The sequence below is a fragment of the Poromitra crassiceps genome, assembly GCF_964638095.1.
Source record: "Poromitra crassiceps genome assembly, chromosome: 6".
In the NCBI taxonomy this organism is placed as follows: domain Eukaryota; kingdom Metazoa; phylum Chordata; class Actinopteri; order Beryciformes; family Melamphaidae; genus Poromitra; species Poromitra crassiceps.
The window spans coordinates 47,446,547-47,465,177 of record NC_139627.1 but is presented as its reverse complement, the minus strand read 5'-3'; the positions used below and the strand labels follow the sequence as shown (position 1 = coordinate 47,465,177).

The following is an 18,631-nucleotide window of genomic DNA, read 5'->3' as shown; positions in this document are numbered from 1 at the left end:
CCAGTGTATTTTGTCATTTTAAAGATATGTCATGTGTAGATGCATGGTTTTTCCCTGTTCTGCTTATTAGCCACAGTGTTCGTCTGTGTATTTCCTTGAAAAATGACCTAAAAGTCCTAAAAATAAGATGTTGGTAAAAATGGGTGATGGTGATGTCAGACATTATGGTTGTCTAACGACTGACGTATGATATTGAGAATACATTACTGTATGGAGTTACATTAGCAGAGACAATGGGATATCATCGCCTCTGGAATTAGCTAGCTGTTAGCTGTGAGCTACGTTAGTTACATGGCAGTAAAAAACCACTGAATGACCAGTTTGATATACAGTAACTGTCAACCAGTTCGAGTCATGCTCTTTCTATAAAGCCCACCAGCATTTGACCAGACAAAGATCATGGGCTCTATTCTCCCACAGGCCATCGGCGCTATTACGGGCCTTAACCGCAAAAAAACGTGCCTTGCGCCTGTTTCGGCAAGATAGCAATAGGCTTTAGGCTGCCAAATGCGCTTTAGGCCGAATGGGCGTGGCGCAGTCCCAAAGTGGGCGTGTCGGCGCTAAATACCAGCCTAGTCATATCTTGGGAGCTGGCCTACATTTAGCGCTTTGCGCTTTTCAAAAGCAGGCCTATTCTTTGCCTTCACTGCTTCTTCTCTGTCACCCTTCTCTCTCTCTCTCTCTGAGTTCCCAGCATGCATTGTGTTTCTTCATTTCGCTACTAAATAGCCACCAAATGAGCCAAAATAGATATAAAAGGTAGTTCTAAATTAATGTGTAATGGTAACACAGCCTGCCATTGTCAACATTTCAATATTGGACCAAATAAAACCTCGAAATGAAAACACCACCCTATGTGAAACATATATGTCCTCCTGGGCATATATATACCCCTTGTCGAGTTAACGTGATTTAGAGAAGTAACAGCGGAACGCGCTTCGGAACACGCTTCTAATGGCATCTGCTATACTGTGATGTCCGTCCAATAACTTGGCCCTATTTCACATTTAGTTTTACAATAAAAACACATTTATGCAATGACTTGACATAATGTAGGGTATATTTATGTGCATCATCCTTCCTGCAGCAGGCGAGAGAAAATGATATCTTTCTGGACAAACTTTCACCAATCTAATAGGCTATATTTTTCTAGCTGATGCATAGAACATTATTTTCACTTTGATCTTGCTATAGTGTAGCGTATTTACATGCTTGCAGTATTGAAACTGCAGTTAGATTGGTTTGAGAAGCATAATAATATGGAATAATAGCGTATAATGCAGACAGACAGGCTGGATGAAGGGAGGGGGGGGGGGGGGCAGAGCGTTTGGCTTTCGTCTGGTTTTGCGGGATCACTGGAATTGGAGCTAAAAAGGCAAGCGTGCGATTCGTTTATTGCACTTATCCAATGAGCATGACGGTGCATAATTTTACGCCTAAAAGGCGTGGTTGTAATGCTTTGGGCTGCATCTAGCGCCAGCACAACGATATCAAGTGCGCCTTTCCACGCCCACTGCTTTGATCTGCGCCTGCCGCTCGGCCTAGAAACTGCGCCGATGCAACGATAGGGGCCCATATATTGAAGGCGGGAGCGAGGCTATCCTTTTTTTACAACAGCGCTGCTGGCATGAACGTGCATATAACACATTTGGCTGGACAGTAAAAAAAACATTAAAGCCACTCTTCCTAGTTTCATTGTTAGCATAGCTACTGCGGTTAGGTTTTGTAGGGCACTAGAGTTCACTAGCAGTCCATTTGTGGTCCCCCCCAGTCTCTAGTCTACACTGGAACATTTTCCTCATGTTTAGAAACAACAACCCCTGGAAGGGTAACTCTGACAAATACCTGGACCTGATTTAACGGGCGTAGTCCAGACTTCATGTTTGGAAATGTCTATATTCTGGTGTGTTTGTGCCTCATTTCATGAGCCTTATTCACAGTCCAGAAAGGAGGTTTTTGGACTCGTCGGGACCATCCCCCGTCTCCAGCGCTCGCCCTACGTTCTGCCAGAAGAGTCCTTGGTGCTGACCGGCCCGGGCCCAGCTCAGGTAGGAGCGTCTCTTCAGAAGCTTCCTCATGCGGTAACAGGGAGACAGCCTCCAGGCCGGGATCTCCTCCAGAAACACCAAGATCAACACGTCCTTCTGCTCATCAAGCAGACGGAAGCTACAAACACACGGTACAGGATGTACGGTTAGGAGAGTAAGGCCCATGGCACACCAATCAAACATTATTGTTGGATAATGTTGATAGGTGTGCCATGGGCTAAACAGAGACAAACACGGATTGAACATCTGGAATCTGACCAAACAAGGACAGACACCCATGGCACACCAAACAAATATCTGTGTCTGTGTCTGGAGCTTTGATTGGTGTGCCATGGGCTTTAAAGGAATAGTTGACCCCCCCCCCCCCCCTCCCTAAAAAAAAGAGAGATCATCAATGACTCGTGCCAGTACTAAATCAGAGTTCTGCAGGCTTGTAACGACGCGATATGTAATAACTGCACATTATGTAATAAAATGGCAAAATGTAATAACATCTCACTTTCAATATGTAATAACTGCACATTATGTAATAAAATGGCAAAATGTAATAACATCTCACTTTCAATATGTAATAACGATGCATTATGTAATAAAATGGCAAAATGTAATAACATCTCACTTTCAATATGTAATAACGACGCATTATGTAATAAAATGCGGAATATGTAATAAATCGCCTCAACGCAATATTATGTAATAGCGTTTGACGCATTTTGTAATAAATGTATTACATATTGCGCAGATTATTACTACATATTGCGGGGGTGGCACTTTTTTCTGGTTGAAAATGTAATAAGTGATGCATTATGTAGCCTAACAAAATTACAAAATGCACTGACTTTGTCATGGGGGGGGGGGGAGTAGGCTAATAAATATATTACGTGTCAAAACCAGTCAAGCATATCTATAGTTGTTCAGCTGATGACAAACTGAATCTAGTGCATCAGTCCGGTAAAACCCGACTTGCATTTCAGTTCTGGCCTTTACAAGTGATAGAAGCGTGGTTGCAGGCCATTTAAACATAGGAAATCCATTAAGAGTTGAGGATTGCAGAGACGTTTATGAATTGTCTGATATTACGCACGGGTATTTTGGCTGCCCAATTCTGTTCTTCGGCCTCTCCTCCGCACCGCGCCCCACTCCTCCCCACCGCCCCCACGCTCCCCCCGCCCGCTCTACTTTGAGGATGGAATTGAGGATTGCAGACATGCACATTTGATTTAAATCGGCAAGCATTTAAATTTTAGACATTTAACTGCTGCCAGCCAGCAACATGTTATGGTTTTTTGTTCATTTAAAATTACTTTTAATTCTATTTTGTTTGATCATGATGTTGCAGATGGACTTTGGCTGAAGAGGATATCTTTAGATTTTCAGACTAAATCAAAACTATTGGAGAATGGGCTCCTGCCGCTCCTCAATAGGCTATGCGTTTCTCATGCGTTTGGCTCATGCTACACCCTTCCACCAATTTTCATGAAAATCAGTAAAACGCGAAACCACGTAGCTGCTTTACACCGTCGGTAAGAATATTTCAGTGGTACCATCATCATCTGCCATCATTGTCTATCAGTGTTAGGATTCCCCCCGGCCATGCTGACCCATTGACCATGCGTCTATGAGGAGACACCTGAACGAATGGCTCTGGCAAAGGCAACATGTTGAAAGGCATGTGAATAAAAATGTTTAGCCTGTCTGCAAAGCAGGATTTCGATTTAGAGATTTGTTTTTATATTTTAATCGAGCTTTGCAACAGGGTGTGTGTGACATGGGCAGACCATCGTCTGTGACAGCCTGTCGCTGTGCATCGCATAGGTGCTGAAATGTACATCAATCGATGCATAGAGCGCCTTGCGCTGTCCTCGGTGCTGGAACATCTGAAGCGTGTCTGTAAAGCGTCACTGTCTACTGTATCACTTGGCTGAATACGTGACAAATTTTGTTTATGGATAGGACAGGGGAAATTTCAGCAATTTGACAGTAAGTTGTGACTTTTAAAAGACTCAGAAGGGCCCACTGAAAATGTTTAAAAGTTAAAAGTTTTATTGCTGTTTAAATATTATTATTATTATTATTAGCCTATTATTATTATTATTATTTTAATATTTTATTTTCACATTTTAAATTTTTATAGAACACAAACAAGACAAAACAGACAAACAGGCTCAGACACAGGGGAAAGAAAGGAAAAACAAAACAAAAACAAAACAAAAAATATAATCAACATTACAAAGTCGTGCCGCCAGCCACCTAAGGTTCTTATGTTCTTGTAAACGATATACCTGGGATCTCACTCAAGGGGTCTATGGGAAGCCAGCCGGGTGAGTCACTCATCACCCCTAGCCTCGTTGAGGTAGACTAAAAACGGGTCCCAGATAGTTAAAAATTATTAATTCGATCTTTTTTCAATAGCTGCATTTTGACTGGGTTGGTAAATATTCTATAAGCCCGGAATTTTGGAACCAGTTGCATTGGCCGGCGGAATCCCTGCTGTCCATGGTGCTGAAATTGAACGGATCATCACTTTGGTTCAAACAGTCTGCTTTTCGTGGTGAATTTAACTTTCGGCCCTAATTCTAGGGTATTTTTTTCTCAATTGTAGCAATCCACAGAATGGAAACCACGGAGAAGTGAAATTTGCAGTGACGTCAATGAGAGAGAGAGAGAGAGAGAGCGAGAGCTGCACCCACATATGAGCCACCTGATCTACTATGAATCACCTCATTCAATGGAAAGGAATTGCTTCAAAATGTCCCCATTCTCTGGGGTGGAGTTGTACAATCTCTACAACTCCATCCCAGAGAATGGGGACATTCCAGACAACCTGATCACTTATTTGCATGGGGCATGGGGGCGGTGCGGAGAGGCCGAAGAACAGAATTGGGCAGCCAAAAAACCCATGCGACAATTCATAAACGTCTCTGCAATCCTCAACTCTAAAATGGATTTCCTATGTTTAAATGGCTCTGTAATCTATGGATTAAGGCAGTAAATGCGGCTACTGTATGTCAACCACGCTTCTATCACTTGTAAAGGCCAGAACTGAAATGCAAGTCGGGTTTTACGGACTGATGCACTAGATTCAGTTTGTCATCAGCTGAACAACTATAGTTGCTTGACTGGTTTTGACACATAATGTATTTATTAGCCTACTCCCCCCCCCCATGACAAAGTCAGTGCATTTTGTAATTTTGTTACATAATGCGTCACTTATTACATTTCAACCAGAAGAAAGTGCAACCCCCGCAATATGTAATAATCTGCGCAATATGTAATACATTTATTACAAAATGCGTCAAACGCTATTACACATTGCGTTGAGGCGATTTATTACCTATTGCGCATTTTATTACATAATGCGTCGTTATTACATATTGAAAGTGAGATGTTATTACATTTTGCCATTTTATTACATAATGTGCAGTTATTACATATTGCGTCGTTACAAGGCTCACTGCCGGAGGAGCTTCTTCCAGTGAATGGGAACTCTGCTGGACATTCTGCTTCAAAAAAAGGCAATAAATGTCCATAAAACTACTCCATAAAGTTGAGTATAATCAAAGTCAAGATCACTCTATGATTCATGAAAACAAAAACACAATTTGATCCATTATTTCATGAAAATCTGAGCCAATCATCATTGGATGGACTTCTGCATTACCAAACCTCATAGCCACCATAGCTAGGTTTTTGTGAGCGATAGTGCACAACCTCCATCTCGTGAGGAGATGAAGTAATTTTTATCAACAATTATTGTTGTTTTTGACTGGAAGAAGCTCATCCAGGAGCAAGCCTGGAGAACCCCAGCTAAGTAGTGTCCATCAAAATCACTCACCCGAGTTCATGAGAATGAGTAGATAATGACCCAATGTTATTTTTTGGGTGAACTATTCCTCTAAGAGGACTGAGCAGCTCGGGGAAGTGGAGAGATGGAGCAAGAAGTGCTGCTGTATGTGAGAACAGAGAGTGGGCGCCCCCACCTGGCCATCTGGATCTCCCTGGAGCACCACTCGCTCTCCAGGTAGCGACGGCTGATCACACAGATGGTCTTCCTGCTGCCGTAGATGGCCTCTGTAATGTTCTCGATGATGGGCTTACCTGGGGAAGCAACGGGAAAATCACAGATTTCTACTGAATGAAGATTTAATAATCCCTTCTACCTCTCTTCTTAGCTCTGATCTGTCTTATCTTTACTTTGCTCTGACGATTAATCTGAGGTCACAGCAATATTGTCTGGGCACAGTGGCTCTGACCTCTCCACCCTTAAGCTTCTGGCATACTCTTCGCGCCCAGCCAAGCGCATAGGGCGCACGGCGATTATGACGTCATCGCACGGGGCGTGTCGGGGGGCGAGGCCTGAGCGCAGCGCGGCGCGTCCATGGAGATTTTTCTATCAGCGCGTCGGGTTTTGCTGCCTGTGCCTGTGAGATCTCCGTGGTAGGCTATCAGTGGATATCTGCTGTGATTGAGTCCTCACCGTCGTAAAGTTGCCTTTGAAGCATGGCGTTCGATTATAACGAACTAGTTGTGTGGCTTAGCCTTCCCAAATGTTGAGGGTCGTTTTTTATAATTTAATACATAGAATTGGGAACGTTACATTCAATTTCATTCAGACTGCCTGGAGCCTGGAGCTGCGCACTGAGTATGTTCTGTTTTGGCCCGCGCAGAGTGCGCGCGCCCTCCTCGGAGCCCCGCCTCCAGCGCATGCGCGAAGAGTATGCCAGAAGCTTTACATACAGTACATATTCCATATATGTGGGGACTGCATGACCCAACAGGACAGTTAACATGTATATGCAAGGTACCTGCCTGCTTCAAAACATCCACTGTCATTCAAAAAGCAGAGGGTCACATGTCTTAATGAATACAGACCAGTACCCCTGACCTCTGTGGTTATGAAGACCTTTGAACGCCTCATGCTAGCCCACCTCAAACCCATCACTGATCCACTCATAGACCCACTGCAGCTCGCCTAGAGAGCCAACAGGTCTGCAGACAATGCAGTCAACATGGCATTCCACTCCATACAACAGCACCTGGACCTGCAACGGGTCAGGTACCTGCGGGTTACCTGCAAAAAGCTTGTGTAACGGGTAAAAATAATACTTCTATAAATTCACAGGTAGGAATGAACTAACCGCAGGCGGGCAGTGCTTGAGAACAACGTAGAGCCATGTACGCTGTATGTGAAGCAGCAATGACAGACAGACTGAAGCAGCTTTAAATAACGCGCCCTGTTTGAGGTTAGCCAATTGAAGGTGAACAGCTGATGTGGGCTGGATTAGTAGTTTGGTAATCAGTGATCTGAGAAGCCGCAGGCTGATTTGAGATCAGCTGCAGCGGAGAGTTAGAGCAGAGTTTGACTATACGTTGGCCTGCCTGAACTTGTGCTAAAAGCTTCACATAAAACATCTCTTCCCCTGCTCTCTCATTCCCCCCCCCATTCTCTCCCCCTTTCTCCCCTTCCCCCATCTCCCCTCCCTGTCTCTCTCTAATATAAGATTGTTCAATCATGTCATTACTGTTATTGTTGTGCTCAGCTAGATTTAGCTAGACATATTCTCTGTAAAGCCCTTGGAGACATGCTTGTGAGTTAGGGCTATACAAATAAACTTGACTTGACTTCTTATCAATATTACATGAGTATCAATCACACCAAGACAATTTCCTAGTATGTGAAAACATACCTTGGTGAATAAAACAATTCTGATTCTGATATAAGGATAATGTGTGCGTGGCCTCGCTAATTCCTTGGAATCCATGAACATATTATCACCAGAAGGCTATAGAAGGCAGTGTTCTGCCTTGTTATAATGGAGGAAGTGACATCATAAGTAGCGGTCTTTGAAAATCATTTAGACCATGGGACTTCACACAACTATTATAAAACAGAGCTCAAAAACAGCCAATATGGCTGCTCAAATAATTTCTCATCACACTTTTGAAAGATTGCGCACTCTATTTTGTATATCATTTTTATATGCATTCAAGACCACAAATTACATATTTACAAAAACATCTCGGAATTGCATTGCCAGGGGCTTTAAGGTAAGTTAGGCAGGTTTTATTGCAGGTTTTACAGACTAACCCTTCATGATATTGGTGATGGGCAAAACTGACTGGCCCATATCTGTTTCTTATGACAGACAATATCAGCAAACCAATATATCGACACACAGACAGTCTCTCTACCTGGTTGGAAGTCTCTGTGGTGCAGACAGAGTCTCCAGCCCTGCTCTCCTTCCAGCACTGGAAGCATCTCTCTGAGAACCCAGGCCTCGTCGTGAATGTTGTAGGAGATGAAGGCATCATAGCGGAGAGGAGCTTCATCCTTCCTCCTCCTCCTCCTGGTGTCATAAAGGAAAGCCAGGAAGAGGTAGTAGGTGTAGGCTAGGTGCAACCTCAGAAAGTGGTAGATAAAGGATGTGAGCAGAGTTTGCACAATCACACACAGGCTGCAAATGAAGCAGAGGAAGCTAGCGTCCATCCAACAGGAGTTGATGTCAAAGTCTAGAAACATGGTTCCCTTTTTACTAAGAGGGTAGGCACAAGTGTACTGGTGGCCATTAACAACCTGTGTTTGATTGTTGCTCTGCACCCACTGATTAAAGCCAGAATTAGAGCAGTCACAACTGAAAGGGTTATCAAGCAGGTCCAGATATGTTAGGGCAGGGAGCGAATGGAAGACATTCTCACTGATCACTGTCAGTTCATTCTGACTCACTTTCAACCAGGTGAGTTTACTCAGGTTTGCCTGGGCCAGGAAATCCAATGATTTGAGATTAGTGTTGGAAAGATCCAGAGCCTCCAGGTTTTGGATTGGCTGAAACAGTTCAGGGTTAACATCTGACAGATCACTGTGGCTGACCACAAGAGTCTTCAGATGAGGAGTGTCTTTAAATGTGTCTGGGTGTGGTGAATGTATGAAGACATTCTCAGCTGCAAAGTACTCTAAAGACTTCAGACCATTGAGAAGAAATGGTGCGATGTAAGGCAATTGACCCTTATAAACTTTGATGATTAACTTCTTCAAGGAAGGTAAACGTGTGAAAGGTGGTTCATTGTTCACATGAGAACTTCTGATGTCTGGGTCTGAAGGGAAATTAACTGTTAGATTTTCTAAGTGTTGCAGTCCTGTGAATAATTCTGGTCTCAATAAAGTGTTAGCATTTAGTGACAGATTGAGAGTCCTGAGATCACCCAGTCCTTCTAATGCCCCCACATCCAGACCCGAATAAATGCCTAAATGCAAAGACTTGAGGGAAGACAAATTTCTAAAATCTCCTTTTGTGATTGCCAATTGTACATTCCCATGTAAATTCAAAACTTCTAGTTTCGGTATGTTGAGTTTGAAGGTAACAATTTTGTTTTCTCCAATATTTAAGACTTTCAAACTATTCAAATTTTGAAAAACACATCCTTTGAGGTCTGAAATATGATTGTGGGTGAGATTAAGTTCTGTCAATCCTGTCAGATTCAGGAAGTCGGAACAACGTAGGTCATTGATAACATTGTCACTCAGATCTAGGATTTCAAGTGTGGAAAGACCTCTGATGGCAAGAGGCACTTTAGACAGGCTGTTACTGGCGACGACCAGACGCCTGAGCTGCGTCAGTGATCTAAGTGAATCTTTAGACAGATCAGTCAGATCAGTGTCGCTTAAATCCAGCTCAGTAAGCTGAGTGCAAGACTGCAGCAGTTTCTCATCCACAGTGACAAAGCTATTCATCCTCAGATCAAGAGTTCTCAGTGCAGGATTTTGGCAGGCGATGTCTAACAGACCGTTATCTGTCAAGTTCAGTATACTCCATAGTGATAGATTTTCCACTGAATCAGCGGTCTGCAGCACCTCTCTGTAGACCTCAAAAGTAATTTCAATTCCTCCTAAGTACAAATCAGTTAAGCTCCTTAGAAAAGACTTGTCTGGTACATCCCACTCAAAGTCTCCAGTGAATTCGGACAGAGCAATACTGTGAAGATAAGGAAAGATGCCTCTTGTGATGCTGATCTTCTTCAGTGGATTCACACTTAAGTCCAACACTCTGAGCTCTGAGAAGTTAGAGTGCAGGTCATTAGATTGAAAAGAGGTGAAATTGTTGCAGCGAAGTTCGAACTTATGCAAGCGTGGTAGTTGTAAGAGAGGCATAACCTCAGCCATTTTCTGTAGGTTGTTATCGGCCAGTGAAACTCTCTCTAAGCTCAGCAGCGACTGAAACACCAAGGGAGCGATATATACAATCCAGTTCCCTGCCAGTGATAGCTCTATTAAACTGGACAGCCCCTGAAACATTTTGTCTGTCAGGTTTGTAAGTTGATTTGCATCCATGTTAAGCCTCCTCAACTCTGCCAAGGCTGCAAACGCTCCATCATCTATATGTGAAATGAAATTGTCGCTCAGATCTACATCTTGGAGCTTTGAAAAATATCTTAAGTCTGTCCTGTTGATATTTGAAAGGAAATTGTATGCGAGATCTAGTGATGTTGCATTCGTGGGAATGTCATCAGGAATGGCAGTGAGGTCACGGTCCCTGCATGAAATGTCCAGCTGGTCAGAGAAAGCCGCATTGCAGTTTTTCAGTGAGTAAGCCAGCAAGGGGTTAAGATGAAGCAGACAGGACAGAAGGAGGAAAGGGAAAGTCCAGAGAAAGTCTGTAGACTGATGTCCCGTCCCTGTCAGTGTGACCATCCTGCTGAGTGGAGATTAGCTGCTGATGACACTGTTGGTCACTGCAGACCTGAGGACGATAGAAAAGAAGAAGAAAAAACACTTAGTCTACAGTTGAGTTTACTCTAGTGTGGCCTGATATAGCGAGGAGCAAGATGTTCCCCTGGAGGACGCTACAGGTCTGAAGCTATTCCTATTTAACTTTCGTTTATTGGATTTCTAATTCTCGTCATTGTAACTTTATATTTATATTCAATGCATATGAGAGGGGAGAGGCATGGCTGTAGGTTTGATTTGAACAATGGTGGAAAGTTGAGGTGGCTGGGGGCCGTCCCCCAGGAAATGTTGAGCGCCAAACACTTCATTTCCTGCATTGTGGTTCATTTCAAGCCAAATGAGACAGAGAGAGAGAACTTTCTCTATTGTCAGACTGAATTTCAGCTTCGCCTGGCATTGTTTGTGGTGCAGTGCGGGCTACAGGGGGGAGTGAGGATGATCAACAGCTCCAGATCAGCCATCGGACGCGAGGATGAATTTCTGACGTCAGAAGGTTTGGTCGGCCGTCGTCAGGCTCTCGCACAGTTGAAGCAGAGCGATGAGTCCATTCCCCAAACCCAGTGGCTTTTTTCCTAACTGCACCTGATGGGACATATATGAGGGCTTTTCACTATATGCTCTTAGCCTGGGCTATCTAAACCCTGGGCTAGGAGTAGGGCTAAGATAGCCCCAGGATAACTTAGCCCCTTTTCACACACGCATTGTTAACCCAGGTTAACCTAAAACCAGGGCTATGCGATTCACATTGTCTCCTTGGCCTCAACTCTGGCCAGGTTTCACACTGGCAACTTTTAGCCCTGCTGTGTTTAGATGGAAAGTCAGTCTGCTCCAGAGCAGGGCCAGCTAGCCGGGGCTGAAGTTGGGGTTAGCCCACTTTGGAGGGGGCCAAGATTGTGCCGTTTCTGGGTTAGGACCATTGACCTATATATAATGGCTCATTGACTTTGACACAGCAAAATGAAGCTCACTTCCGGATATTGTTTGTTTCGTTTGATTGGTTGAATGGATTAATGCTACACGGATCGTACGAGGAGAAGGGGCGGCTGCCCCTAGCGGCTGCCGGGGGAGTTTCCGAATTTGCTCTGTCTCGCTTATCGCCGTAATGCATTATGGGTAGTCAGCTACTGTGGCTAATGTAGCCGCTAACGCTACTTACTTTACATTGCAGTAAAACGGCACTGAATGACCAAATTGATTTAACTTTTAACCATTTCGAGAAACACTGTTTCCATACGGATCCCCAGCGTTGGCTAGTTGTTTATAAGGTGACTCTATTTAAAACCTTATAACGTAGTCCGGTTTCTGTGCTGAATCCAATGGTCTGAATACAGAGAAGGCTTAAGGCTTTATCTAACGGTATAAATAACGTTAAATGGTCCGCCATGTTATGGACGTTAGATGTATGGTATCTATATAGTTACGTGTGTCTACTAACATTATTAAAATATCATAAAGTAACGCTATTTTCTGATAATTTGCTCAACTATACTTGCTACCTGATGCCTTGCGGCACATTGCTGCCTCTACCGGTCGGAAGTATTACTGTTCTTTTTATCCGATGTTTGTCGTCAATTTTCCTCGAAATGGGGCTATCATTTGGAAAACGGAGCGCGTTAGAGCATGAAAAAGACTTGAAATTGTTTTGTCAGACCATACACTAATTTGGAAAGTGTTTATTTAATACATAGACCGAGAGATAAGTTGTCTCGTTTCCCATATAGTTGAATGGTGATGTTCCTGGGAGTGCTACACAAGCTGCGACCCCCACTGGCCATTTGGAAATAATGCAATTTCCGCATTGGCGTCAAAAATAGGCAGGCTGAAATGCCCACTGGTTAGGACAGATATCATGTCCATAAACATCTGAGTAGCGATGAAAAACCTCTGACCAGAACGTGCAGTCTGGTGCAGAACCAAACCATATGAGTGTTCCAGTGTTCCATCAGACTGTTTGCACTTAATACAAAGCGCTGATGAAGATGGGTAGAATGAATGTAATTTCACATGTGGGGCGGCGGACACAAACACACTTAGCAAACTGATCCGCAAGGCAAGGGACATCGTGGGGCTGGAGCTGAGCTCTCTGACAGCAGTGTCGGAGAGGAGAATGTTGTCCAGGCTACAGTACGTTCCATCATGGACTCCATCCATCAACGCCTCCTATCCACTCCATGATGTGCTGGTCGAACACAGGAACACGTTCAGTGCAACAAGACTGATTCCACCCATGATGCACCACAGACACAGCGACACAGGAAGTCATTCCTGCCTGTGGCCATCAAACTCTTTAACTCCTCACTCAAAACACCAGTCACTCTGAGGCCATTTACACCTGGCATTAACATGCGTTTTCTGCCATCAGATTGCAATCCGATTGTATTTTATCACTTGAAAGTACAGGTGTAAACACCCCCAAAACGCATTGAAGAAGGATTGCAATCTGATCGGCCAAACCACCTCCGGAGGTGGTCAGGGACGCATTATGACAACATTTAACACAAGTGTAAATGCAATGCGTCCTCTCAAAACGCATTCAGCAACTACCATACGGAAATACACCGCACCGGTGTGTGCCCTCATCTCGCCGCTGTGTCAAATGCGCACACACACAGGCAGCCTGTCACCATGGATGGACCGGCTAAAAATTCTCTTTCATTCCCCCCCCCCGCTCCGCTTTTGCACAACACTCTCTTTCTGCTAGGTAGCGTTGCTTCAAAGTTTTGCTGCGGAGGTTTTGCCACGGCTTATCGAACCCTTTCTCCCTCATTTTCCTTTCATTTTCCGCTCCTTTTCCAAAGGAGAAGTGTTGATATAAAAGAGAAATTATGCTCTCAATTGTATAACGTTGTAATTTAGGATGTTACCTGAACGCAACACAGGTGGTTACAGCCAATGACATGCACGGAAAACGTATGTATGTGTGTGTGTCTCGGACCCAGTGTCAAACAGCTCCATGGGAGAATAACCTACAGAGAAAACTGCTATATCGACACGTCTGAAAAACTACTTCATGAGAGCGCAAAAGCTTTTTGCAATATTTGGGAGGTTTTTCTAAATTTACGTGTTTACATTACCCGATTTGTATTGCGATATTTAGATTTTGCGCATTTCTGAGGGTAATGGAAACACGGCTTACAGACAGGCCAAGGACAAGAACAAGAAAAGTGGCAGGGGCAGATAGCAACGTGTCCTTTTTATAAAGAAATAGATGCAGTGCTGCGTGATCGGCCATCGTTTTGTCCAGGTGAAGGGGACGTTCACTGTGCATTTGAGCTTAACAATAACCTCTATTTCCCTGTGCATGTATGCAAACATGCATGCACACGTTCAGGGGGCGCGCGCGTGATGACGTTCGAGCTGGAGAGCAATCGGATTGCAATCTGTTCACACAAAACGCATGTTAGTGCCAGGTGTAAATGGAATCAGGCTGAAGTGATAAAATACAATCGGATTGCAATCTGATGGCAGAAAACGCATGTTAATGCCAGGTGTAAATGGCCTCTCTGAGTCAGCCAATTGGAAAACCGTGGCTCACTCACCCCACCCATCAAAACCCAACCAACTTAGAGAATGTACCCCTGATGTGCAATGAAACCATGTTGCAATTTGACACGTACGGTACTTAACCTTTGTAGCTAATATTGGATGCTATTTTATTGATTCTCACTGTACGGAACAGTCGTCTCTGAGAATGTAGATGTTTGCTGCATTATGTAGATATGGTGGTCTGCTGATATTTTGCAACTGTAGCATGTCACAATTGCCTCTGGGGGAAAAAACATTCAAGTTTTTCTGATTCTGATTCTGAATGTGAAAAATCCACAAAATCAGAAACTAGTTTCTAGTGTGAGGACATAACTCGTGCTTTGGCTTTACATCACAGATGATTTAGTCAATTGCAATTAAAGAACACGTCTAAACCTGTACAGTGTATTCTATAGCTTTACTGTATAGCCCCACCCCACACACTTTGACCTATTTACCACTGACCCTTCTCCGTCTGCCTTGAGTTCAGCTCATTAAGACTCAAGTCAGCTGGAACAGGAGCTGAACTCTATTCCACAATCACAATGATGGTTTAGGGTTTTGGGTTACCTGTGTCCCCCTCACCTGTCTCTCCTCCCAGCCTGTCTCTGTTCCTGGTCTTCTGCTCTCCAGTTAGCTCTGTGACAGAAAACCCAGCGGCCTGCTTTCGCGCATCACGCTCCTGAATGCCAAATGGGGTTTGTCCATCCAGATCCACAGCCAATGAGCTGCGAGCGCGTGGGGAGTGACACGTTAGAGTGAGTCATGTAGGCATGTCAGCCACTGAGCAGAGAGGACCTCTGTCTTGTGGTTTAAAGTCACGCTGAAATGCAGGACACTTCCCCAAAGCATTGGTGGTTTCACTTCATTATTAAGCTTGGCAACACCATCCTCACACACACACACACACACACACACACACACACACACACACACACACACACACACACACACACACACACACACACACACACACACACACACACACACACACACACATTGAAACAATATTATGTGATGATCAGTGCAAGCCAATTGATCCCTCTCACAGCAGCCAGTTTGGGTCTAAAAGGGTAAACACAGGTACAACCAAAACATTAATGCGCTCACCATGAATGCCATGCGGCACTTTTTTTAGGCTTCCTGTACGGCGCGAATCTTCCGCCCAGGACTTACACCCCCCCCATGCAGTGCTGCTCTGCTGTTGTACTCATGGTTGTACTGGCGAATATGAGAGTTCCGGTACCGAACGCTAGTGAATATATACAAATGTTGATGTTTAGCCTTCAAAATAGAAGCGACGCAATGTATGTCCTGAGGTCAGAGAGGCAACTCCTAGGCTAAACCAAACCCGAGACGTGGTCGCCTAATATGTCCCCCCTCGTTTCCCACAATCCCTCACTGTAGCACAAAACTCAGATAACTCTCAAACACCTGTTTACCTGAGCATCACTTGTACCTGAAGAAAAAAACGTGTCGCTGTAGCACAAGTGATTTTCCTTAACAAGGTATGGAGCAAAATTGCAGCAGTATTTCTGCAAGCATGCAGTCAGAATAAATCACAACCAAGTCGAAGGAGCATTTACACGGTCTCTTTTTAGTTTGTGCACAAACATCTGAAATTGAATCTCTCCCTCTTGCTCGCTGACAATTACAGTAGAACACACACACCTACACACACACACACATACACACACACACACACACACACACACACACACACACACACACACACACACACACACACACACACACACACACACACACACTAATGAGAGTGATTCTCAGCCTGGGTCTGGTGGATTAGCGCTGGGAGGAGCAGAATGGATCTGATTGAGAGAGGAAGCCGGCAGAGGGGGAGAGAAAGGGAGAGAGAAGAGAGAAGGAGCTGAATAAATGGAGCTGACCCATGGGGGGTCGGCCCCCTTTCAGGAGCCCTCTCCCTGGGAATCCACTCTCACTCATTCAGGCTTGCCCCCCCCCCCCCCCACACACACACACACTCTTCACCTCAGCGCACCACTATCTCCCCGCCCCCCCCCCCCCTTCTCTCTTCACCTCAGCGCACCACTATCTCCCTGCCCCCCCCCCCTCTCTCTTCACCTCAGCGCACCACTATCCCCCCCCCCCCCTATCTCCCAGCCCCTTTGGCATTCAAATGCTATCTCATTAGCTCTTATTGGATTGGGATGCATACAGTGTTTCACATTTTCTCTTTCACAAATCGATCAAAAGGCCACCGACTTCTCGGGTCCTCCACTCATCCACCATCGTGCCTAATTTCCGCTTCTCTTCTTTTTCTCATTCATCCTTGCTCTCTCTCTCTCTCTCTCTCTCTTTCATCCCCTCTCTCTCTCTCTCTCTCTCTCTCTCTATTCATTAACAGGTTGTATCTTATTCCACTGTTTCCAATGTGTTTCAATTCAGTCAGGATGCAGCACAGCCTCTCTCTCTCTCTCTCTCTCTCTCTCTCTCTCATCCTCCCTGGCCTCCGTCTCCACAGGGGGTCTTTATCTGTGCCATTAACTCTCAGCTCCAGTCAATGGCCTCCAGCCCCAAAGGACACAGAATTAACAGCGAGAGAAAGAGGGAGAGAGAGAGAGAGAGAGAGAGAGAGAGAGAGAGAGAGAGAGAGAGAGAGAGAGAGAGAGAAACTAACTGCTGCTAGCATATAGATAATTGGAGTTAAGAGGAAACAAACAGGGGGGGGGGGCACTGGTGCATTCTGGTCTGCAGCTCGTCCCATCCAACTCACGTATTTTTAGATTTGGGATTAGATCTAAATTGCTGACAAATCAGACAAAATCAGAAAATGGCGGAAAGCAGCCACTTTCTACATGGGAGGCTATGTGTAGGTAAAGCAGGAGAGGGAATCAGCACTTAAAGCAACTGGTTCATTCCAGTTGCAACATTAGATACTATAAAGATGTATATTAGGCCTACATGTCGGCAGGTTGTTAGAACAGCCACTGTTTGCACACACACAATACGAAGCACCGCCCGGGCTTTGCGATGTCGCAGTCTGCACAGGCTTGTTAGCCGAACTAGTCCAGTCAAATTTTCCCTACAGCGACCCTCACTGTGTGACTGCCTGTGATTGGTCTAAAATATCACATGCCTCATCGGAAAGCTTCACCTGTCCTCTTCCGGTTCATTGCCTTTTCTTTACATCTTTTATTCAGCACTATGTACTCTGTGTCTGAAAGCTGCCTATATACAGTATAGTACTAGGTGTCATTTCTAGGTAGGAAGTTGTAATTAGGCAGTCTGAAAACCAGTTTAATACATAAGGTCACTGTATTTGCAACCTTTCTAGGTACCTATTTTTGGCAAATTCTCTAGGAACCATACTATGGTACCTTTGGTGGGTGTTATGGAAAAATGGCCAGAGAAAAATGGTCAGGAAGCACAGCTTATTTGGGCATAATAACAATCAACAGGTGATAAATATCAGAGTGAGATGAAAAGACGTGTGACTGTCTGCTGAACTTTTGTCATGAAGGAATCAATCCCTGTGTGACATGAGTCAAAGAGGAAGTTCAATGCTAGGCCAGAAGCCCCAACGATACGCTTCATCTTAAAGCAGTTATGAAACAGATGGCTTTCCTGTTTCAGGGACAACAGTTAGGGAACAGAGTACTTTCACTTGACGTCAAACAACAGGTCACAATATGTAACACAATATAGCCTACATGCAGTATAATTAAACATATAACTTTACAAGGTACATGTATGATTACATCTCTCACAGTGGGTTAGGATATCCCATAATACCTTGCGACCCTTCCAATCGACGAAGAAGAACGAAGCTATCACCCCAACTTACGCAGATGGCGCTGCCCAAAATCCTCCTGCAAGAGAAAAAAGTGAAACAACTGTTCGCTAAAAAACAAACATCATCACTTTCTTTTCTTTTAGAATAGTCAATAACGTAATTAAACCATTACTATACTTCATTTTTAGTGCGGCCAGTTGTTTGTACGGTGTCAGGGAAGTTACCTTTGATGGCTAGGACGCATCCTACCTGACTCTAATCTGGACACCAGGCTAGCTTGCTAACTAGTTGCTACCTAACTAGGTAACTCGCTCTGCTGGGTCTGCCCGAAGTGCGGAGTAGGACTACACACAGCCAGGAGGATAGAATGGCAGAAGTGAAGTTTGTTTTTAACTGCTGTTACTACTTCTGTTACTACTTCCCATTTATTGTTGAATATGCAACATTTCGTTATAGCTGGTTTTTACGCTTTTATTCATCGACCATGACAATTTGGGACTCAACACATTCCCCGTGGTCAGAAAAGGTTTGTCGCTTTTGAGAAATAGAGACGGGTCTGAA

The 18,631-nt window shown here is 44.4% G+C and overlaps 1 protein-coding gene across 1 annotated transcript; it reads right to left on the bottom strand.

Moving 5' to 3' along the window:
- Positions 1-1,934: 1,934 nt before the first annotated feature.
- On the bottom strand, positions 1,935-18,314 carry LOC310777938 (toll-like receptor 13; the record flags this gene model as incomplete). Its single annotated transcript, XM_083638278.1, has 5 exons — positions 1,935-2,166; positions 6,029-6,146; positions 8,241-8,954; positions 14,866-15,023; positions 18,295-18,314. The coding sequence occupies 5 exons, from the start codon at positions 18,312-18,314 to the stop codon at positions 1,935-1,937; spliced, it is 1,242 nt and encodes a 413-aa protein (XP_083494404.1).
- Between the last annotated feature and the right edge of the window lie 317 nt (positions 18,315-18,631).